At 35.4% G+C, this 23,221-nt stretch overlaps 3 protein-coding genes across 13 annotated transcripts; all 3 read left to right on the top strand.

Annotated features, from left to right (window-relative positions):
• The first annotated feature begins 5,189 nt into the window (after positions 1-5,189).
• LOC122315607 (serine/arginine-rich-splicing factor SR34-like) lies at positions 5,190-11,293 on the top strand. Of its 9 annotated transcripts, none has more exons than XR_006244072.1 (16): positions 5,190-5,346; positions 5,708-5,799; positions 6,256-6,321; positions 6,398-6,472; positions 6,567-6,678; positions 6,769-6,815; positions 6,974-7,055; positions 7,807-7,856; positions 8,161-8,217; positions 8,301-8,434; positions 8,515-8,628; positions 9,703-9,790; positions 9,884-10,061; positions 10,350-10,383; positions 10,728-10,816; positions 11,003-11,293. XR_006244072.1 is itself a non-coding variant. In XM_043131619.1 (14 exons), the coding sequence occupies exons 2-14, from the start codon at positions 5,713-5,715 to the stop codon at positions 11,004-11,006; spliced, it is 951 nt and encodes a 316-aa protein (XP_042987553.1). In that variant the 5' UTR covers positions 5,190-5,346; positions 5,708-5,712; the 3' UTR covers positions 11,007-11,293. The 9 variants fall into 9 exon arrangements, 4 of the variants coding, with proteins under 4 accessions (XP_042987553.1, XP_042987555.1, XP_042987554.1 ...); XR_006244071.1 differs by having other exon boundaries at positions 10,270-10,383; XR_006244073.1 differs by lacking the exon at positions 9,884-10,061.
• A 2,172-nt stretch (positions 11,294-13,465) lies between these two features.
• LOC122314770 (phytochrome A-associated F-box protein-like) lies at positions 13,466-14,857 on the top strand. Its single transcript, XM_043130352.1, has one exon. It carries the CDS (start codon positions 13,735-13,737, stop codon positions 14,707-14,709), a length of 975 nt encoding a protein of 324 aa, XP_042986286.1. The 5' UTR covers positions 13,466-13,734; the 3' UTR covers positions 14,710-14,857.
• A 2,376-nt stretch (positions 14,858-17,233) lies between these two features.
• Positions 17,234-23,201, top strand: LOC122315667 (beta-glucosidase 11-like). 3 transcript variants are annotated; one of them, XM_043131731.1, is made up of 13 exons: positions 17,245-17,509; positions 17,697-17,760; positions 18,767-18,822; positions 19,073-19,148; positions 19,255-19,326; positions 19,459-19,546; positions 19,661-19,919; positions 20,049-20,164; positions 20,426-20,646; positions 20,928-20,956; positions 21,062-21,149; positions 21,779-21,869; positions 22,731-23,201. In XM_043131731.1, the coding sequence occupies exons 1-13, from the start codon at positions 17,372-17,374 to the stop codon at positions 22,972-22,974; spliced, it is 1,542 nt and encodes a 513-aa protein (XP_042987665.1). In that variant the 5' UTR covers positions 17,245-17,371; the 3' UTR covers positions 22,975-23,201. The 3 variants fall into 3 exon arrangements, with proteins under 3 accessions (XP_042987666.1, XP_042987665.1, XP_042987664.1); XM_043131730.1 differs by having other exon boundaries at positions 17,256-17,509; positions 20,031-20,164; XM_043131732.1 differs by lacking the exon at positions 20,928-20,956 and having other exon boundaries at positions 17,234-17,509; positions 20,426-20,651; positions 21,035-21,149.
• The last annotated feature ends 20 nt before the right edge of the window (positions 23,202-23,221 follow it).

The raw sequence follows: 23,221 nt of genomic DNA, 5'->3' as shown, positions 1-23,221 counted from the left end.
ATGGTTTTACTTTGTAATAGATTGGTCTGTAAACATACATACCTGGTATGTTCTATGTTAGAGTCTTGGTAATGGGGTTTGTTTCAAATGGTTTTAATTATATGGCAAGGAGGACATTGGTTATTGCTCTGGATTGTGCTTGAAATTACAGATTGAGAGCTGTATAGAGTATAATTGTTCATCTATAGGTTCTTCCCATTTGGAATATTCCAGAGGGTGGATTGTACATTTTATGATCAAAGTAAATGATCCAAAATTGGCTGTGTAGGATTTGTTCTTAGACTTGTGGTAGCTTTAGTTTTTTCTATTTGGTCTTTAATGTGGAGAAAGAAATTAGTTAAAACAAAACAAAGCACGGCTTGTATGGAGAGGGTCTGTTTGCCTTTCTCTACTGCTTTTTTAATTGGATTTCTTCTTTAATGAAGGGTGAAAAATATTCAAATACATACAAAAATTTGTAACTCTAATCTTTTTTTTTTTTTTTTTCTTAATACTTAGAAGCTTATGCCTTGAGGACTATGTCTAGTTAACTTGTTTACTTTCTTTTAGAGTGTGTGGTGCTTTCTTTGCTTCAATGAGGTAAATATGTTCAGCTAGGTTTCTTGTGGTGCTTTTCTTTCTACATCTTTTCAATCTGTTTGCTTCGATGAGGTAAATATGTTCAGTTAGGTTTGGCTTTGTTATTTTTGCCTATGATATAGATGTAAAATGTTCTCCCCATTTATATGGATTAATGGTGATCTTAGTGAGCGTAGCACGCTCGAGATAGAAGGAAAACTTCCATGGCCATTGTAACGATCTGTTGCTCAATCAAATTTTGGTAGGAACATTGTTGTTTTTACTCCTGAATATAAGTTAATATCAGATATTGAGATTCATTTATCAAACTTTTTATGTGATGGTATTATCTTTTGTAATGCATTACAGGAATTAGCAAAGATGACATCTTGATTATGTGATGGTATTATTGCTAGTTTTATATGAATGGTATATATTGTATCAATGTCACATTAACTTGAAATGCCAAGAAGGGATTGAATATCCTTTAAAGATTTCCATATTTTTTAATGTACTAGATAAAACCTGCTTTCTTTGTTTAAGTCTTGTGGATTAGACCTGATTTCTTTCTTGAGGGTAATTTGTTTTGTGTTGTTGGATCATTTGTAGTGTTTCATATCTTTCGAGAGAGGGAAATTGTTATTAGGCTGTGATGATAGTGTTATAGTGAGAGTTAATTCACAAGTGTTAATGGAATCTCATCGATATGGCGGGGTAATCCTCACTCGAATAACCATATTGCAGTTTGTGGTATTTTCCACAAAAGGCAATTGAGGTTCGGGTGGGGTTTTGCAGCCATTCGATGTTGGGCTCCTAGCTTGCTATCAATATTTACACCATTCTGACCCTTTTTATTTATTAATATATTAGATATATTAATAAATGGGATGAGGATGCTCTTATTTACTATTATTATGATTTGCATGCTATTTGGTTATTGTTTTGTGTTATTTTGTGATAGGGAAGTAATGTGAAAACTAATGACCCTCGGCTCTGATGATGACAAAGTTTGGTGGAGATACAAGAAATTTATGATCATTTCCTCAATGGTTAGGTAACCCAAACTGCCAACAAATAGTGGCAACCGGTTGTTGCAGCCACGAGAGGGTGGCCAAATTTCTAATATGTCATCATTCGGTTTCTGAGCCGGCGATGGATAAACCCCAAACTTCATGCTGTTACATGTTTTAACATTTCAATAAATTTTTAGATATAGATTCACAAGATCCTGGACATATGTATTTCACCAACCTCCTAAGTTAAGATTTTCAACTGGACCAAAGTTACGGTGGGTAAAGTGGAAACTCTCCTATAACTATTGAGGCCTCTCCACCCTTACCCCATAACAATCCTATCGGTGTTAGGAAATCAGTCAGGGGTGCAAACTTCACCTCCGAATAAGACAAGTTACTTGTCTCTGCATGGTTGAATTGTAGCCTTGATGTCATGCAGGGAGCAGACCAAAAACACTCATAACTTTGGAAAAAAATATTTGAGTATTTTCATGAATTTAAAGAAACCACAAATGACCGGACAATAAAGTCTTTAATACATCGGTGGTCGGTTATTCAAAATGTGACAAATAAATTTTGCACAAAACTAACTCAGGTTGAAGGGTTGAATCAAAGTGGCATGACCGAACAAAATAAGATAGAATTTCCATACTCTTACTTCTTTTACAAACAATTAATTTTCGTGTACATTAGTTTAACATGAAATTTTTTTCTTACATGCAAGTTTGACAAGGTTAAGGTTATGTAACAATCGTTAGAAAAATGCTCATTTCAATTTGAGTATTGTTGGAACCTGTTGAAGGACTAGTCTAGGTGGATTTGGCTTTCCACAAAGAAGGATCCAAAGCGAAGGAAGACGATGTCCCCGTCCCTGACCTCGACTTGATGTTCGGACGCTGCATTAGATTTAGTCTTTAATCTCGAGGCGGATAATGTGATGGAGAATGAGATGATCAAATTGGACCGACTAATGAGAAGGAAAGCTGAGAAAGGAAAACGAAAAGCCCAAGGCAGGCAAGCAGAGGAAAATTTTGAACTCAGAAAGATGAAATATACATTTTTCGAGGAGTCATGTGCTTAAGAGAAAACATTTTATCGCCTTAATGCCAAGAAGATGGAGTATGACAAGGAAAAAGAGGAAAAAAAATTACCTCTCGAGGATGAAAGACTGAGGTTTAAGGGCGAGAATATGGTAATTGATCAGGAAAAATAGTTAAATAAAATCCGTCAAGAGGATGAAAGACTGAGGTTGGAGGCGTAGAAAGTGGAGCTCACGTTGAAGGAAGCAGATCAACGCATTATGATGATGGACGTGAGTGCCATGATAGAAATGCAACGGTTATATTTTCAGCAATTGCAGAGGAAAATCATGGCGAGACCCAATGCTACAGCATATTTGGATTGATTGACTTTATTTTTGTAAAATGTTTATTTTTTTATTTTATATTTCGGACAATGATGGATAAGTATATTATTGATACTAAACTTTTGTATTTTTTGTGATGTAAATTGATATTTTTAAATAAAGAAATTGGCCATTACAATTTCAGAAACAATTACAAATGATCTCAAATATAGTCATTATTTACATGAAGGAAATACGAACACAAATTAGATTACCATTAATATAGTCAATACTAACATGAAGGAAATACAAATGCAGCGAAAATTAACTCAAACATAGTCACTAATAACATGAAGAAAATATCATAATATAATATGACATGCTTACTGTTAGGAATATAATAGCTATTGATGTTCAATTAGATCTGCTTGGAGCTGATGATGTGCCGAGCTGTCTCTAATATGATGGTGACGTTGGATGAAATCTGTAAGCTCAATTGTATGATTGCGTGACAGTTCCGGGACTTCATCATCAAGTTGATCATACTCAATGTTCGGACCCTTACTATCATTATGCTCATCTTTAATGATCATATTATGTAGAATAACACATGTTTTTCATTATATTTGTTAGTTCATTCACTTTGAACATTCGAGAAGGTCTATGAATGATCTCAAATCGTTGTTGAAGTACCTCGAATGCATACTTGACATATTTTCTTGCGGATTATTGTGCTTTCATAAAATTTTTCTTCTTATTCCCTTGTAATGATGGAATCGTCTTCACAAAAGTTCATCACTTGGACTAAATACTATCCGCAAGGTAATACCCTATAATGTAGTTGTTGCCATTGATTGTGTAATTGACTAGAGGAGCACGCCCTTGGGCAAATTTTATGAAAATAAAAGATCTCTATAGTACATTAATGTCGTTATGTGAACTGGGTATACAAAAAAATCCATGCCATATCCATAAATTATATGAAACAACTGTTTCTAAAATAATAATTGGTTCGCGGATATAGCTAGAGTACATACCTTTTCAAGCTGCAGGACAATTTTTTCACTTTCAATGCATGCAGTCAATGCTTCCCAGCATTCCTAGAAATCCTATTGTTTAGCAACAACAAGCAATTGGGTAAATCATTGGCATTTGGAGATTATAGATATTCATTTGAAAAAATACTTATTATTGTCTCAGAGAATTTTTTGAGACTCTCCATTACGGTACTTTTACCAATATGTATGTATTTATCCATAAAATCTCCAGTAACCCCATATGCCTGCATTCTAAGTGCTGCAGTTATTTTTTACATAGAAGATAAACCGAGTCTTTTGGCATTATCTCTTTTTTGGACAAAGTATGATTTGTAAGACTCTACCTCATTTAGAATATGGAGAAATATGTGACGACTCTTCCGAAATCTCATTCGAAATAGATTCGAGGGATATACTGAATTTTCTGTGAAATAATTGCGGAATAGGTGCTCATGGCCTTAATATGATCACGCCGAATAAACTTACGGCGTTGGCGATTGCCACGATGCCTCGTTGACTGTCCATCGGTCTCGTCATTAAGAATAATATCGCTATCATTTTCAGAGTATATGTATGTGAGTAATTTGCAAAAGAATGTACGAGCCATTTGATGAAAGGAGTGAGAGATCATGAGAGACTGTTGAATTTCGATTCTTTAGATCAAATGAGACTTGAGTTTGTGAGAATGTGAATGTTAGCAAAATGCGTATTTATAGAGGAAAAAATTACTGTTAAATATAGGACAAAAAATGTTATCGTTTGATAGAAGACAAAAAAAATTTATCGTTGGAGAAAAGACAAAAAATATTATAGTTGGAGAAAAGACACAAAATATTATCGTTACAAAAATGACAAATTTTTATCATCAATACGTGATTAGGTCTTACTATTAGATAAATTGATAAAGAGTAGATATTAAAAAAATACCATGATGTTAGAAAATGTACATATTAAAAAAAATTACTATTTCTATAATACAGATTTCAGTTTGAAAAATAATATTGTATTTGGTAGTCAAAATTATATAAATATTTAGTAAAAAATGATATTTGAAAAATAAATAATAAGATAAAAGCGTTAGTAGTTACAATTATAAATAGGTGAGAGAAAAAAATAATAAAAATAAAGAAATATTATTTAATAGAATAGAGATAGAGATATAGAATAAGATGTATCAAATTTTTAGAAAATGAATAAAATTTAAAAGATGTAATTTTTAATTAAATTATATAAAATTTTATAAGGATCGGATGAATACTCTGAGAGTCGTACATTTGGGTAACACCTTTACCTAACCACAGTTCGTTTACTTATCCTGCATTGTTGTACCTCTCCCTCATTCTCCCGACTCAAAACCCTAATCAGATCCTTTCGTCGCGTCTGCGCTGTGAAGGTTAGTCATCTCATCCGCCATATTCGAACCCTGGTAACCCCGATTCTCAGGTCGCTTTCCCCGGTTTTATGGCCGAGAAAGGCATGGGAAATCGAAAAGGGAACTAAGTTTTGAGTTTTGGATTCTGCGTTTCTAGATGCCTTTGTCTCATCGATGTTTGATGTATTTCCTAAACTACTTATCTCTATATTAGGTTTCTTTGATGAAAAGACTCAGATTTGTGACTTTTATGCTGTTTTCTTTTACTGAAATTTCTGAACAACCAAATGGAGCCATTTTGTTATATATCTTTATTGCTACTTTTTTTTTCCGGGTTTAATTTAGTTGGGTTTATGGTTTTTGATAGATTTATTTGTCTCAGGAAAAATGAGTAGCCGTGCGAGCCGGACTCTCTATGTCGGCAATCTTCCAGCTGATATTCGTGAGAGAGAAGTGGAGGACTTATTTTACAAGGTAACTTAGTTGTTATGGTAAATCTTTGGATTGGTTCGACCGTGACATGTTTTTAGCTTTTCGCAATACTGGGCGGAAAATGGACATGTAATTGTAATTAGGTTCAGTATTTGTATACTTCCTACGTACTTGGCTTTGCCTTGTTACTTGTCTCAATAAAAATTTTCTTATCCATTAAAAAAAGAAGAAAAAAAAAAGAGTGTGTATCGGTGTCGTGTTTAATGAACCTGAACTTAGAATCTGTAGGCTTTAAAATAGACATGGAAAGGTAAGGCGAGAATTATATAGCTCTCTCTGAGCTGAGGTCTGAATGCTTTTACTGGGTTATGGTTTATGTATCTTTTATTAATAGATTGATGTATGCGAGTTGCAGATGGACTCGAATAATTTGTATATCTTTGCTTTGATTAATGAGAATGGTTGATCTTGGTTATTTAAGAAGATTTCATGTCTCAGTATGGACGCATAGCCCACATCGATCTGAAGGTACCGCCTAGGCCCCCGGGTTATGCTTTTGTTGAGGTGAGATTAGTGCTTCTTGAATTGTATGGTTTCTTTGTTTTATTTTCTTTCCCCTTATTAATAGTGTTTGTTACAGTTTGAAGATGCTCAAGATGCTGAAGATGCCATTCGTGGTCGTGATGGCTATGATTTTGATGGGCATCGGCTACGGGTTAGTCAATTTTATTTGTGCGTTCATGGTGCTCGCTTTTACTGCATGATGTCCATGCTCTCTGCTTATCTTGAATATCCTCACATCTTTATAGGTGGAACTTGCACATGGTGGCCGTGGGCATTCGTCATCAAGAGATCGTTATAGTAGTCATAGCAGTGGGCGGAGTGGACGTGGTGGAGTATCCAGGCGCTCTGAATTTCGTGGTGTGTGTGTATTTTATTCAACACTATGTTACTTTGTTATTTATTGCGAATACTATGTCATCTGAAGTTGTTCTTTGTTCCATCATATAGTGCTCGTCACTGGATTGCCCCCTTCTGCTTCATGGCAAGACCTTAAGGTGAGCATTAATGTTGAACAATTCGCAACTGCTCCTGATTATAACTATTCTGCTGTATGTATGTGTATGTGTATGTGTATGTGCATGTGAAGTATTTGGTAGAGTTAAAAATTTCCTGAAATGTTCAATTTCAAATTAATCTCACTGCCTTGTATCAGGATCACATGCGACAAGCTGGGGATGTTTGTTTCTCCCAAGTCTTCCGTGAGAATGGTGGTAGAACACAATCAACACCTAATGGTCTTGTTTGAAGTTTCATATGAGATGGTGTTTTCAGATTTTGATATGATTCTAGACTTTTAGTTTTGATGGTTCTTGCTTTCTATTGGTGTTCATTATCTTGCCTTCATTTTAATATGGAGGAAGAATTTGAAAGAAAGTTAATTTGCAGTTAGAAATTTCTCTGTCTAATGGGAGCTATGCTGAATTCCTTGTTTTCAAAAGGACTTGTTTTTTTTATACAGATTTCTGACAGGAAGTGATGGGCTTTTGTGATTGTTGTCTGCTTTTATATATATATATATATTCTTTATGGAGCCATATTTCATCATTGTGAAGTTTTATGGAAATTGATTCCTTTTTGCCTAAGGTGGTGTCTAGGAAAAGAACAAAATGGTCGGTGTTTTGAGGACTCTGAGCAATCAGTGGACACCTTTTTTTTTTTTTCATTTAAAAACCTATTTCTTTGTTTGGTCACTCATATTTGTATTATTGATATTCGATATCAGGATTTTCTTCGAATTCTTAGGCCTATAGATTGTATACTGTGTGCTTGGATGTCACCACCTTGTCAGATTGAATAAAATTGCATTTTTATTGTTGAAAAAAGACTTTTATCTTCAATTTGAATTTGTTTGTTTTGTACTTTGATACCGGTGTTCTAGCCAAGATCTTAGAAGAAAACATGGGATTGACTTTTTTTTTTTTTTTATTCTTTATTAATTTTAATTTTTAATTTTTATTCTAAATCTTTGTTTTGATTCTTTTATAGGCACAACAGGGGTTGTGGATTACACAAACTATGAAGACATGAAGTATGCAGTAAGTTAAATCTCTTTCTTGATTGTTGATGACCAATTTGAATGGCCTCCAACGAGCTTGAGTTCACTCAAAATTAAGGCCTCATGAGTTGAGATAAAAGATGAAAATTAAATAAAATATTGTTAGAATATATTTTTTTAATATTATTTTTGTTTTGAGATTTGAAAAGCTGAATAGTTTATTTTATTTTGCGTGGGAATTTGGGAAAGTTTTAATGATTATATAAGATGAGATGAGATGTTGTGAAGTGTTGTGAAAAAACAAACAAGTAATGTCTGAATTTTTTTACTTCTCTCCAATGCAGGTAAAAAAACTTGATGACTCTGAGTTTCGAAATGCATTTTCTAAGGCATATGTCCGTGTATGTATTAACTTTGATACTTTGAATATTTTAGTTTCCCGCTCTTTGTACTCGTCTTTGTTTATTATTGCATTTGTTTACAGGTAAAGGAATATGATTCAAAGAGGGATGCCTCTAGGAGCCCTAGTCGTGGTCAATCTTATTCGAGAGGCAAGAGCTATAGCCGCAGTCGCAGTCGCAGTCGTAGCCGAAGTATTAGTCACGGCAAGAGCAAGAGGTTTGACCACTATAAAGTTGTAGATACCGTAGTATGTCTTGGAGTTATTATCCTTTTTGGTAACTCTGATTGTAATGCAGCAAGTCTCCAAAAACCAAATCTTCTCGCCGCTCACCTGCTAGAGAGCAGTCGAGATCTGTCTCTAGATCTCCCTCCCGTTCTCGTGCTGGATCAAAGTCTCGTTCTATGTCAGGGTATGTATTTTTCTCTCCCATAGGTGTTTTTTTAAAGCCAAACGTATCACACTAGATGCTAATAGGTGTCATTTTTTTTAAAGATGGAAGATATTTATGAGATACTGTTATCTTGTTGACTGATTTATTGATCTGTCTGGGGGCTTGTGACTTTTTGGGGCATCTTTAGGGATGAAATCTTTTGATTTTTTTTTTCTCCCTTCATGCTTGTGTTGCAGTTGTTGTCTCTTTGAATGCGTCTTTGCATTTCTTTGGGCAAACCTTAGTTGCACCTGGTTCGCCTTCAAATATAAATTAGTCACTAATGCGTCATTTGGATGTTGAGATGAGATGAGATAAGAAATCTATGAATAAAAGTGAAATAATTAATGAATAGTAGTGAAATAATTTACGAATAGTAGTGAAATGGTTTGAGTTGATATATTTTATGGGATTTGGGAAAGGAGAGAAAATTTTGAAAAAAAATTTATAAAGTGAAAATATTGTTAGAATATAATTTTTTAATATTATTTTGTTTTGAGCTTTGAAAAAATTGAATTGTTTTTGTGTTTCGTTTGGAAGTTTGGGAAAGTTGTAATGATTAGGTGAAAAAGATGAAAAGTTGAAATTGAAAAGTGTTTGTGTTTGAGTGGTGTTTGGATATTGAGATGAGATGAGATGGGTTGAAACCATCTCAATTTCCAAACGGGGCCGTTTGCAATCTTGACTCCACTGTCATTACTGAATATGTGGTCAATTCTTTTTTAGGCATGCATTGATGTGCATGCTATTTATAGCAAATGCAATCTGGGAGTTGTATTTCTGTCACATTTCAAGGTATACTTTTCAAGTGGGGGGAAGAAATACTTGCGTTCTCTTTAGATTGATGTGGTATTGTGCTGGAAAACTTGTTTGAGTTTTCAAACAGGTTCTCTTGGTTGTCATACACGTTCTTTCATTTGTTGTTTTAGTTTCACATTAATATCTTCACTATTTCTGCCTTCAAAGGTTGGGGTGATGGAGCAAGTGCACGTCAATGTTCATTTTTCTTCTTCTTTCCTTTGTTTGTGTGAAAATTGCCTTTTTGTTTTTTAGATATGGATACATGCTGCGAAGTGGGGATTGGAAATTAGGATCTTGATGGGATATGGTTCAGTTGCCTGCAACTCTTTTGGTTGTGGAGGTATGCTGTTTTTTAGATGGGCAGCTTTGGAAACCTTGATGGTGCCTCTTTGTTCTAATTCTTTTTAGCATTGCAACTGTCCATGGGTGCTAGATTGGGAACAAAGGAGATCATGGTTGCAATTTTTAAAGCTGGATATCTGTGAACTAAATGCCATTGGGATTTGAATAGCACCAACAATGAGCAGTAGAGACGATTTCATTATCATTTTCTGCTCCAACATTTGCCAAAGCTAATAGGCCGCACTATCTGGCTTCTCTGGATTTTTGTGGTACAGTAGGGACAAATTCTCTTCCCTGTCAGTCCACTGGTGTCTTGAAAATACCTTGTGATGCTTTCATTACGATATTTTCTTTATGAATTTAGGTTGCATTTATAGGCTGGAATTATATATATCGGCCTGATATTTTTCCTTGTTGAACTGCTAAATATTTATGGCTTTTCCATGTATCCGTTTGGATATGGTAACTCCGTGGAAGAGGCATCAAGGGCTATTGGATCAAATTTGGTAAAAGGAACGTGTGGATTTTAAAATGGGTTGTTTCTGGAACTTTTGCAGATCTCGATCAAGATCCAGATCTCCAGTGCCTTCGGTATGTTTTTTATTTCTGTTTGAACAAATTTTTTTTTTGTGATGCTGAATATTAATAGGCCAATTAGAAATGTTGCAACATGCCCTCATTTAATGGGTGGCTGGATCATTGGTACAGAGATATGGTATTGGGATATTTTAATTATTAGAGCCTCATCTAACTTGATAAGTTTTTAAAAATGTTTTCGAAAGTATCGTGATTGAATAGGTATCTATATTACCTGCCATTTTAACAGACCTGTTCTCTGAATCAATGTCCAGTCCTAGAATCTTGGTATTGGATTTAGTTCGATCTTCTATTACATATTTTTTTAAAGAAAACACTTCATCTTACCTCTTTTTCAGCGTCAGAAACGAAAGAGTAAAAGCCCAAAGAGGCACAGTGCAAGCAGGAGCAGGAGCAGGAGCAGGAGCAGGAGCAAGAGTTTATCCAGGTCCCCTTACCCTTAATAATTCTTTTCTGCTCATTGATGGAACCATGTTACTATCTTATGTCAGCATCTTTGTTTTATTGTTCTTTGTTTATATACGTGATATTTTCTACTTGTATATGTGATATTCTCAACTTGTATATGTGTGTTGGCTTCGACCAGAATGCTGATTGCAAACTTGTTTGGCAGGTGAGATCTGATTGCAGGTGATCTGTTGATTCCTGAAGATTCTATGAGTGTGCCTTTTTATTGTTGAAAAAAACTTTTCCAGTAAAGTATCCTAGGCAAGCAATAGCCAGACCTTTCATGGGCAGACTTCAGACTGGATTTTGTGGTTGTTTTCTAAACTGTCAAAATGATTTCTAAATCCTTTTGAAGCCTCTAGATTGAAACTTGCACATTCACCATATTTGTATTGCAGATGAGATTTGCTAAATTCCATATTTTCATAATTTTAGGGTGTTGGATATTGATACCTCAGCCTCTTTCTTTATGCAAACCATATACTGTAATCATTATCATTTTTTAAATTTTGTGTGTTTACGGGTAAGGATTTATTGATTGCTGTAAAATGTTCCAGGAAATTACTCTGCTTCTTAGTGGCCATGTTTGTCCCAAACATTCTTTAGGGTGATTTTAGTGTGGACATAATTTTGGTATGCCCTTTACAACGGCTAAAAAAAGGAGAGATTTTACTTGTATCGGTAGGGTTCTCCGACCATTTCCTTTTGGCCTTGTTTGGAATTTACCAGCAAGCTACTGGCATTTTGTTTTTAGAACTTTTTTTTTTTAATTTTTAACTTTTTATCAACAGATGTGTACGATGCGTGCCTGCCAATAGAATTACTGGTTTTTTTTAATAATAATAATTATTATTATTATTATTTTTTAAATAACCGCATAATGTAGTCGTTCTGAAAATGCTCAAAAGCAGTTCCTGCCCAGAGTCAGATTGTTTTTGGGTGGCTTGGCTTGTGGCAATGCGCATCATTTTCAAGTTTAGAAGCCTTCTGCTTTGGCAAATCTCATTCATTAATCATTATTATGCTGTCTTGTGTCGAATCTTTGTGAAAACGGTATGGATACAAATATAGTCACTAACTTATTGGCGTTGTTAATGTCTGTCCTTGTCCTTCAGTCACTGAGTAAGGTGGTTACGTAAGGTATTCGGCTATATATGGAGCCAACTTAAAACAAGTGTAGGAAATGCCAATTGGAAGCGTCCTTTGACGGCTTCCTTTGTTGCCCATTCATTACGCATCCAATGCGAAAGCAACCAGTTCCCACCCCTCGCGTTGACTAGGGAAGGAGGGAGGAGATACCGGTTTCGTCTCGAATTTATTCGTAAACTAGTTTAAAATATAACGAGTTAACACATTCTGCTCAAAATTAGAAAAATGAGAATATATGATAGATATTCTATCAACTCTGGTTTACTTGTCCTAAGTGACAATTTGTGTTGGTTTTGTTTTAAGTCATGGATATTTGACTATATAGGTCAATTTGAATATAATCCATTAAGCTAAATGGACCAGACTTTTAAACCATAACACGATGCATTTAAGTAACGGATGACATGATTTATTTAATTATTAATCAAAAATGGGTTAATACCATATGATCCATTTTAACTCATTTTTAAGTAAATGAGTTGAATTTTAATATAATTTTACATAAAAATTTAAATCTATATGTTAATGTCTAAAGATAGTGCAACAGGTCAGAATGAGAGAAATATTCATTCCCAGCTTGTTGAGACTCTTTGGGCATCGATTGGTATAGAGTGGAGCCCCCGGTGTTGGTTTGGTGTGGTTGTACAGCGTCAGTACATACATACATAGCGATGATCAGTAAATAAATATAGAGAAGATAAAAAGACAATGACATCCAAATTTACGTGGTTCAACGTAAAATCTACGTCCAGGGAGTTTTGGGGAGGAGATAGTTCACTATAATATGTTTATTTATAGTCTCTCATGTTCTATCTTCCTCTCTATACAATGGAGATCTCCTCGCTCATCTCCTTATCGAGAGGTTGAAGAAGCTAAAGGAGTTGAAGTCCAAGAATGTCCCCTAGAAGTGGTCTAGTCCTTTTTGACACTCTTTGTCTCCTCCCTTTTCTTCTTTCATTCACCTATCTTTTAGTAGAGGGGCTCTTTGATAGGCTGAATTTGGTTATTTGGATCTGGGATATTCTATCTCCTCCACTATATTTTTTAGTATTCACCATATCTTAAAAAAACAACAAGACTACCTACTAATTGTAATTTTGAAATAAAATTTAAATGAGTTATTGTGGATGAATTGACTTATTTATTAATCGTGTCTTGACAGATTAATTCGTTTTGACTCAAACCCTTTTATATAAAATATAAATCCGTTAATTTTGTATTATATTGGTATTGAGTTAACGTATTATATATTACAATTCCTACTTGTTTGCCTTGAGAATATAAATAAAATATTAAAAAGAGTAATTTATAGAAATCTTGTGCAAGGTTTTTAATAAAATTAAAACCTAAACTATTCAACTTTTCTATTATGAGATTTTTGAAAGATTACACGAATTTGGTATGTTCTAAACTTTATTAATCCTTGTTGGTAAATTAATTAGACCTATAGTAATAACACATCATAAATTCAATATAGGCGTCTATATCTCTCGATCCTCGTCCTCGTCCCTCGCACGACACAGGATAAACTCGGTCCCTCGCCGCGACACTAGTTTCGCACACAACAATCGAGCCCTCGTCTCTCACTCTCGTTCTCTTCAAAACCCCCGATTCATAATTTCATATCTCCTGAGAATCTCCGCAATATTAACTTTTTTTTTTTTTTTTCAAGAAAAAAATCCATACCTATCTCACAGTTTCTCTATAAATCCACGCCCATTTCAATATATCCATAGTAACCAATCAATAATGACGGACACCGTGTTCTCAAAGCTATCGGAAGACATCGTGCTCGGCATCTTCTTCAAGCTTGATGACGACCCGCGCATATGGGCCCGCCTCGCCTGCGTCTGCACCAAATTCTCGTCTCTGATCCGCACCGTTTGCTGGCGGCACAAGTGCTCCACCGCCATCCCCTCCGTTGTCTCCGATCTCCTCTCCTCCTCCGTCGCCAGCTCCTCCTGCCCTCCCGGCGGCTGGGCCGCGCTTCATAAGATCGCCGTCTGCTGCCCGGGCCTCTTCCACGCCGGCGTGCTCCTCGAGAACTCGTATTTCGGCCTCGAACGAGAACTCGGTCGGAACGAGAACCGAAGCACGTATCCCATTGCACGATCAAATATCCCAACATCCTCCACTGCCCCTTGTCCTAGCCATCATATAGATAAGGCTAATCCAACAGCTGCTTGTTCCTGGTCACTCTTTGACGACCTGTGTTATGATACTGTTTACAACGTTTCGGATTCCCAAGATGTTTCCCACGCTGTTGGTGGTGAAGTTGTTACGGTGGGAGGAGAGTTCACGGCGTCGAAGAGGAGGAAGATTTATCGGTCTATGCGCTCGCATTTGGCTTCTGGAGTTTGGAATTTGAGCCGCGAGCAAGGGAGCAAGCTCCTCGCTAGACAGTTCCGGGATGATTGTCTTTACGTTTGTGGTTGGCCGGGGTGTGTTCACTTCGAGGAGAAGCGGAATTATATGCTTTTCAGAGGAATTTTCAAAAACTTCAAGAGGTCACGGGTGTGGAGAACCATAAGCGATGGGAATAGGAGCAAGGTCGGTCTGAATTGCGCGTTCTGTCCCTGCAAAGAGACTTGGGGTCTGCACTCCGCGTATTGTTTGAGACGAACTTTCGGGTACTACGACGATGGTGAGCCGGTTGTTCGAGCTTATGTCTGTGAGAATGGGCATGTCTCTGGAGCGTGGACGGATTGGCCATTATACACCTAGTGCTGTCAAACATTTATTTCTATGTTGTGGGTATCTTTGTTGTGGTTTATTGGTTATATCATTTCTCATTCGCATATCTAATGATTGAAGAATTTGTGGAACTAAGGGATCCCCGTTGTGTTTTAATGAATATGAAGGTTTTTACGTATGCTGATTGTTATGAACTTATTGGATTGTCTTAACACAATTGTGGTGATATTATGCGTGTTTGTTATGTTTCTGATATACATACAACTTTCACATAACATTTTTCTATTTTATACGTTCCAATTTACCGTTTCCTGTTATTTTCTTGTGTTTTTGCCAAGATAATATTGTGACAGTGGATTGTAAAAATGTTGACACTAAAAAATTCCTGATGAGCTTCCTGAAACGAGATGTAATTCCAGTAAAGGGTTTTGCAAACTCAAGCTATTTAGAATCAAGTGATTAGTTTTGTTTTTCACTATCTCAATATCAGCATGCAGGTTGGTTTCTCTGTTGTTGGCAGTGAACATGGTGAGCAGAGGTATGTACATGAAGCTGGTAATGGATATATATAATTATATATATATATATATATATATATATCTATATGTATCCTGCTTAGGCTTTCAAAATACTGCTAGGAGTAGCAGAAAGCTTTCTCTCGTCAGTTAGTCTTTCCCTACTCATTTACTGTTGGTTTCTCATAGTTTATAGAAGTTGCAGCTCTGAGTGGAATGCCAATCATGGTTGATCGATATTGCTCTTTGATTATCCCGTATGATTAAAGATAGAGTTATACAACTATATAAAGACACTTGTTGTTAGAGAGCTTATAAAAAGGGCGGAGGATGTGCCCTTGCAGGTTATTACGGATATTGAAAGAAATTAAAAGTGTTCTACTTGTTGTGGAATATATTGCAGTTAAAAAGGTCAAAATACCATTACTTTTTATGTTAGTTGATGTGAAATGTTTCTACATCAATAATGGGTTAGATATGTCAAGAACCGGGCTTGCAAATTGATTTTTTCATCTTCTTAATCTGTTTAGCATCAAGCATCAGCTGGGTTCTCAATGAATTGCTATGAATTGCAGGAGTGTGCTTCAATACTCAGGATCTTAAAGTTTACTCTATATTATCATGTTATTAGATCATGTTATGTTAGGATTGGAAGATGCCTCCTCCAGTCTGGTGGCTCTTTGCCCCACGAGATAACTTCAAATGAAAAGAGGGAAGGTAAGACGATGGGAAGAAAAGGTTGATGAATAGATGTGATGTTTTTTTCATTTTCTTTGTTTTTTTTGGGATAGAATTGTCAAGTTAGCCGCCGCCTATGGTAGGCAAAGCTGACCATGATAAGGTTTGGTGAGTGGAATATTTTTTTATTGACTCACAAGATTACAAATTAGCTGGTATAATTTTAAATCTATGGACTTGGTTTGAATCTCACAATTTATTTATTTTTGTTTATCTACCAAGTTACGAATCATTTAAAAAATTTAAAATCTTAAAAAAAAAAATAAAGTACTAGTCATAATTTTATTCTAAAATTGTAGTGTCTTCCTTCTACAAGGCTGGTAACTAAGGGCAGGTTGGGAGCCTTAGCTGAGACATAAAATTTTTATTTAATCTCATTTCATCTCATCGCATCGCATCCCATCTTATTTCCAAACATAATTCAAATGTAAAATTTTTAAACTATTCGTTACAACTTTTTTAAACTTTTATATAAAAAATAAAAAAACAATTCTAACTTTTTTAAATCTCCAAACAAAAATAATATTATAAAACTATATTTTTATAATATTTTAATTTTATAATATTTTTTATTCAATTTTTTTTCTCTCATTTCTCAAAATTCAAAAAATACTTAATTCAAACTTTCTCACTACTATTTGTAACTATCTTTTTACTATTTACAAAATTCTCATATTATTTCACTCCTTAAACTTGTCCTAAATGTCTAGCCATATGCCATAAAACTAATTTGATAATGTTGGTTCTTGAATTTCAATCGATGTGCTATCTATATATCTTAGAATGATTTTGGATGTAGATATGTCTCATAGAATTTAATTTTTAATAAAAAAATAATTTAATTTGTAAGAGAGCTCAATTGCCTTAATTACCTCACAAAGTGAAAAATGGAAAACACCAAGTAACAATGAATGAACATCCATTTTCCTAATTCGAGTCATGCCAAGTACAAAAACAAAGTGAAATGATTACTCTCCAAAAGTTAAAAGTTCTTGAAATGATTGGATTGTAAAGGGCTTTGCTCGGTGACAGACAGCCAGATAGGTATGGGAGTTAGACGTTGGTAGTAGCCAAATCAATTTTCGGAACCTTTTTTTTTTTTTGTTTTTTGTTTTTTGTTTTTATCAGTTTCGTTACAAACACTGTTTCTAGAGACAACATAACTAGCCGGTTTAACGGAATTTGGTAAGGCAAAACGACCACGTTTCTCTCCATTATCTGATATGTATATGTCGCATTGTCGTGCATGCAAAACTTTATACAAGCCATACGTGACAAAACTTGTATGGAAGCAAATGAATGAATTATCATCAATCAGATCGCGACAAAGGACTTTATGCGCTCTCTCTCTCTCTCTCTCTCTCTGAACAACCTGAAATAAATATTCTAATACATTATGCGGCCAGTGATAGAAAAAGGTGCTAATAATAAGGTGGAAAATGATGAAGCTCTCTTTGTTGCTAATAAATTTTGTGCTGAATGTAGCATTACTACTGGGAGTTTATAGCTCCAATTACTTTAGCAGGGATGACTTCCCACCTGATTTTGTTTTCGGTGCAGGTACCTCGGCTTATCAGGTCAGTTAATCTCTGTCTTTTTGCAATTCATGGCTTCCATGGTTCTTGTGCTTTGTGAAGTCTGGTTCTGTTTGTTCTTAGCTAAATCCATCCATGATTAGAAGGATAGAACAATAAAAGGGAAAATAAAAGAGAAAAGTTATATTTTTGATGAATGATTCATGCATGCATGTCTCATGTTTGAAAGGTGGAGGGAGCAGCAAGCGAAGATGGGAGGACTCCCAGCATTTGGGACACCTATGCACATGCCGGTACTCAGTCTATTTTTTTTTTTAATTTTTTTTTTAAAATAAAATATTTGACCTATTTTTGTCATTAGACTAATTTTCACAAGTACTGCAAGGTTGGAAACCGGACAAACGGTACCTCCAAATCCATTCATTATTACGGAATAAACAAAAACTATGTAACACAGCTTTTTAGGCCTCGTTTGGTTACGTTGATGAGATGGGATAAGCAATATTCAGTTACTGTTTCTGTCAGTTTTGTACTGTTTGCTATCAGTTTTATTCTGTTTTACTTACTATTTATTTGGTAAATATTTTCAAAACTTAAAAAAAAAAACAAAAAAACAAAACTGTTTAGATAGGCAAAACACCTCATCTGGCTAACCAAACTGGAACACAACCTTTTTCTGAAGTGGTCATTTAAAAAAAAAAAAAAAAACTTAAAACAAGTAATTATTTTCTTAAAATATCCTCTTATAAAATATAGCTATGAAAAGGGTTATGCAAGGATCATGTATGTGTGTATCAGTTACTCATTCAAACAAAAAGAACCAGCATGCATGGGAACTGTTCTTGCAATGCAATATAGACTTTTGTTTTGCAGCAGCTGCTAGTTAAGGGAGTTTTGCTATGAACAAGTAAAGTCGCATACAATTAGCAACATTACTTGTTATTCAAATCTTTTGCCTATATTTTAAATCTGTAAATTTTACATTAATGTATATAATTTCATGGTTGAAAAGCAAGATCAATTTTCATAGTATGATCGAAATCATTTTGCATATTATCTACGGAACTACAAACTTAGTAGCCTATCATTCTCTGCTACTTATCATGACCATGATGTTGGGTTATACCCATGAGACTGGTAATCCATCTTTTTAATTGTTAAAGCCTAAACATGAACTAACATTACTCGAACTTTCTGCACCGTGGGCATTGGAAAGAGAATAAAAGAAAAATCATCAATATGCCCAAAGATAAAAACTTGGTGGACTGATGATTGTAATTTTCCTTTTCAAACTTACAGGGAGAGCACATGGTGCCACTGGAGATGTAGCATGTGATGGATATCACAAGTATAAGGTTTATTCTACATGTTTCGATTGAAGATCCTTTAATAGGAATGATTCATGGGCTTTTATCTTTATTAGGAATGCATCATAGATTTTTTTCTGAGGTCAATTAATGCTTTCAATGTCATAAAGGAAAGAAAAATTTCCTTTCATGTTTGTACAGCTGTGGCTGAACCAACAACATCTTCATTTTTTTTTTTTTTTTTTTTTTTTTTCTGTAGTTCAGTCGACTTACAATCAGGTTCCTATATCTCTTGCAGGAAGATGTGCAGCTCATGGTGGACACAGGCCTAGATGCCTATAGATTTTCGATCTCATGGTCAAGACTTATTCCAAGTATGATCACCAGACTATGATGCTCTACTAAATAAGAACCATCATATTCCTAGTAATTGTTTTTTGATTATATATTTATACAAAAATGCTTGTGCTATCCTTTCAGATGGAAGAGGACCTGTCAATCCAAAGGGTTTGGAATATTACAACAATCTCATCGATGAACTAGTTAGCCATGGTTAAAGCCAAATTTCCTTTATAATGAAGTTAAAATCTAGTTGCTCGGTGTTCCCAAATTGCTAACCTAACCATACCTTGGGATTTTTTTTTTTTTTTTCCAAAACATTGATTTTCCTCTTTGATTGTGCAGGAATTCAACCACATGTTACATTACACAATTATGATCTTCCTCAGGCACTTGAAGACGAGTATGGAGGATGGGTTAGTCGAGAGATTGTGTAATGTTCCTAAATCTTGCAAGTTTCGATTTTTCCTTTTGTGCTTGGGGTATATTCTCTCGCCAAGTATGGCATAGGAATCAATGCTATCAAATGATCTATATCTGGATGCAGGATAGACTTTACTTCTTATGCGGAGATGTGCTTCCGAGAGTTTGGAGATAGGGTTTTTTATTGGAGCACCATTAACGAGCCGAATGTGTATGTCCTGGGAGGTTATGATCAGGGATTTACACCTCCTCAGCGATGTTCTCCTCCATTTGGGGTGTTTCCCTGCTCCAAGGGAAATTCTTCATCTGAGCCATACACAGCTGCCCATAATATCTTGTTGGCACATGCTTCGGCTGCAAGATTGTACATGACAAAGTATAAGGTATCTATCTAAAGCTTTTCATAAGAGGAGTTTCAATATATGATATGTCAATTCATCAACAGTGTCCATATATTTTACTCTTATGAAACTAAAATTGGGTTTGTTACAAAGACAGGTACTTTGATGCAGGACAAACAACATGGATTCATAGGGCTCAGCATCTATGCTTGGTGGCTAGCTCCTCTGACAGATACAAAAGAAGATGCAATTGCAACTCAACGAGCCATTGATTTCCATGTTGGCTGGTAACCTCTTTAAACCTTTCTTTTTCCTCATCTCATTTATTGTTTATATAATGGGTCTCTCTACGCTTTGCTTTATTCATTTGTTATTTAAACCCATCAAAAAACCTTTCATTTTAACTTCTATTAACTGTAATTTCAATTTTATGTGGGCCAAAAAGTAGTAAGAGTTGGGGCAATGGAGGAATTCCTCTAGTCAAGTTTTATGTTGTTTTTGGGACTATTTAAAGGCTTTGACTGTAGTGCACCTGCTTTGTGTCGCAGGTTTCTAGATCCTTTGGTGTTTGGAGACTATCCAACTACAATGAAGCAAAATGTGGGTTCTAGACTTCCAGCCTTCACAAATCTTGAATCCAAACTGGTAAAGGGTTCATTTGACTTCATAGGGTTAATACATTACAACAACATGTATGTCAGAGACAGATGCAGCAGCCTGAAAATGGAATATAGAGACTACGACTTGGATGCTGCAATAGAACTAATCCGTAAGTCTCTTTGCTTATCATTACAAATGAACAATTTTCAGTCTACAACTGGTCACATTCACCGAGTCAGTTTCACTCACTGATTTATTACTCTATTTCCACATAGTGGCACATTAATTCCGTATTATTCTGCCTTGATACGTGTTTAGATCAATTAATTAAGACTCTGCCAATGTACCCAACCAAGTGATCCAGGCATTTTCTGATAAATATTATTGCTGTATTTCCATATGCATCTTACAAAAGATGAACACAAATAACTCCTCCTCTGGTTGTGTCAGAAATTCAGAGGAATTCCTCGGCATTTGAGGTGAGAGTTGAAAGATAAAACATGGAGTAGAAGTTTTCAGCCTGAAGGTAGGATTGTGTTGGTTTAAATTGTTTACACTTCACTAACCAGCTTTATTTTACTAAGTTTCCAATTGCACCCTGGGGTCTGCGAGGAGTGCTGGAGTATGTCAAGCAAGTTTACGGCAACCCTCCTATTTACATTTATGAGAATGGTCTCTCTCTCTCTCTCACACACACACACACACACACACACAGGGTAGGGTAGTTTCTCGTTGAGAATTGTTTTTGTTTTCTTCTCTTGTTCCTTTCAGAAGTGGGCATTATGTTTGGTCAAAAAGTCTCCCATACCATAATTTTACCACAATCATGAGATGATTTTTGTAAATTATGAAACTTTATGATGATTCCTATATGGACCAAACTCAATGCAAACCTTCACCCTAGGACAGCCGAAAACATTTGCCCCCAACCCCCCTGCGCACATGAATGGTATTAACAGAACAATAATGTTGAACAAAATGTTGATATATTTTTTAATCATGCCAATTTGTATGGTCTCTTAAACCCATTAGATAATTGTCCATCATGCGTTGAGGATGGGATAGTGTCATAGTGATTAATCTCTTTGGCCACATGTTTCCTAAATTCCTACCTCTAGAATAGCTGCGGTTTGCAGGAAATTATCAAGAATTACTCAACCATCTTATAATTAGTTTTGTCATTGTGATCCGCACTATAAAATTGTTGGTTGGTTAGGATTGTAACACCCATTATGCAATGTCTTTTCATCATGTATCATGCATGATTTATTCGTTGAAGCTGGGATGGCATCTCATGTTAGGTCAGCGGATGAAACGAAATTCAACATTGGATGACATATCAAGGGTGAAATATATGCATGGATACATTGGAGGTGTGCTTGATGCATTGAGGTATGCATTGCCTAGCTAACTACCACTGGATAAAATTATTCCTTCATGCATTCCAAAAAGAACTAAGATTTTAAACTTCGAGATTTAATATTGAGGACTAAAAAAATGGACCTCTCTCTCTCCCTAGGCACATATTGATATCTCAATCCATCCATTTGTGACAGGGAAGTAAGGCTTTTTAAGATGCAGAGCACCAACTGTAGTCACAATAAAAAACAATAGCTTTCATTATTTGCACTTCCTATATATGCACGCACACACACCCTCGCTTTCCTAATGAATACACACGGACATACAAATTTCCTCAAAGAGAAGTAAGAGTAAGAGAAGTGCAAGACTTGATCACAATTCTTCTGCAATGACTGGATGCGCCCTTAATAAACTGGACTCAAATGAATGCGTCATCGTTTTAAGAGTGGTTCAGATGATTCTGGCAAAAATTTAGGTCAATGTGAGACCAATTTCTTCTAATCAACTATTAGCTCACATTCTGGAGCACTCTTACAACCAATAATATATCCAACTGACCATTATCGTTCAGGTACTACTATGGCTTAAATTCATCGCTTAGTTGTTTATAATTTGTCAAACACCCGTGTATTCGATCATTAATTGGGTATGCACACACATAATCGAAATCTCCACTTTATAACTTAAAATTGCATAAATATTTGAAAAAGAGCATACATTGAGGTTATTTATGCTTCTTACACTTGAAATAGAACCATCTGTTGTCTCATTGTCGGTCTACTCTTGGTTTATTCAAATTTTGTTATTGGATATGATATATTTTTGTACATCATGTAATTCTTTCCTCTTTTCTCTTTCCTTCCCTTCATTCCTTTCATAAAATTCTGGAAGAAATGGATCAAACACGAGAGGGTATTTTGCATGGGCTTTCATGGATGTGTTCGAGTTATTGGATGGCTTTGGATCAAGCTATGGCTTGTACTATGTAGATTTGGATGATCCGGATCTGAGAAGATACCCCAAGCTATCTGCAAAATGGTACTCGCAGTTTTTGAAGGGAGAAAGCATCAGCCTAGATGGAGTAATTGAACTTAAGAAGAATCTCTCAACTCCTTCTCATGCTCACCTTCAGTAATTTCTTTACGTATATCTAATATGGTACACTGGTAGTGGTGTTGGGTGCAAATGCTCGTACCAGTTGTGTACTTGTCTTGCTTATGAGGGTAAGATTATTAAACAATTATTTAACAGATGGGCAGAATGCTACTCTCCCTTCTCATATCTTCTGTTTCAGTAAGCAAACATTCACTTGTATGAAGAACATGATAGAAAGATTATTCAAAAGACTTGTTCTTTTTCTTCTGTTTTTGTGGTGGGAAGGG

This window comes from Carya illinoinensis, chromosome 7 (genome assembly GCF_018687715.1).
Source record: "Carya illinoinensis cultivar Pawnee chromosome 7, C.illinoinensisPawnee_v1, whole genome shotgun sequence".
NCBI classification, from domain to species: Eukaryota; Viridiplantae; Streptophyta; class Magnoliopsida; order Fagales; family Juglandaceae; genus Carya; species Carya illinoinensis.
Note: the sequence above shows the minus strand (reverse complement) of the source record. Positions and strands in the feature narration are given on the sequence as shown.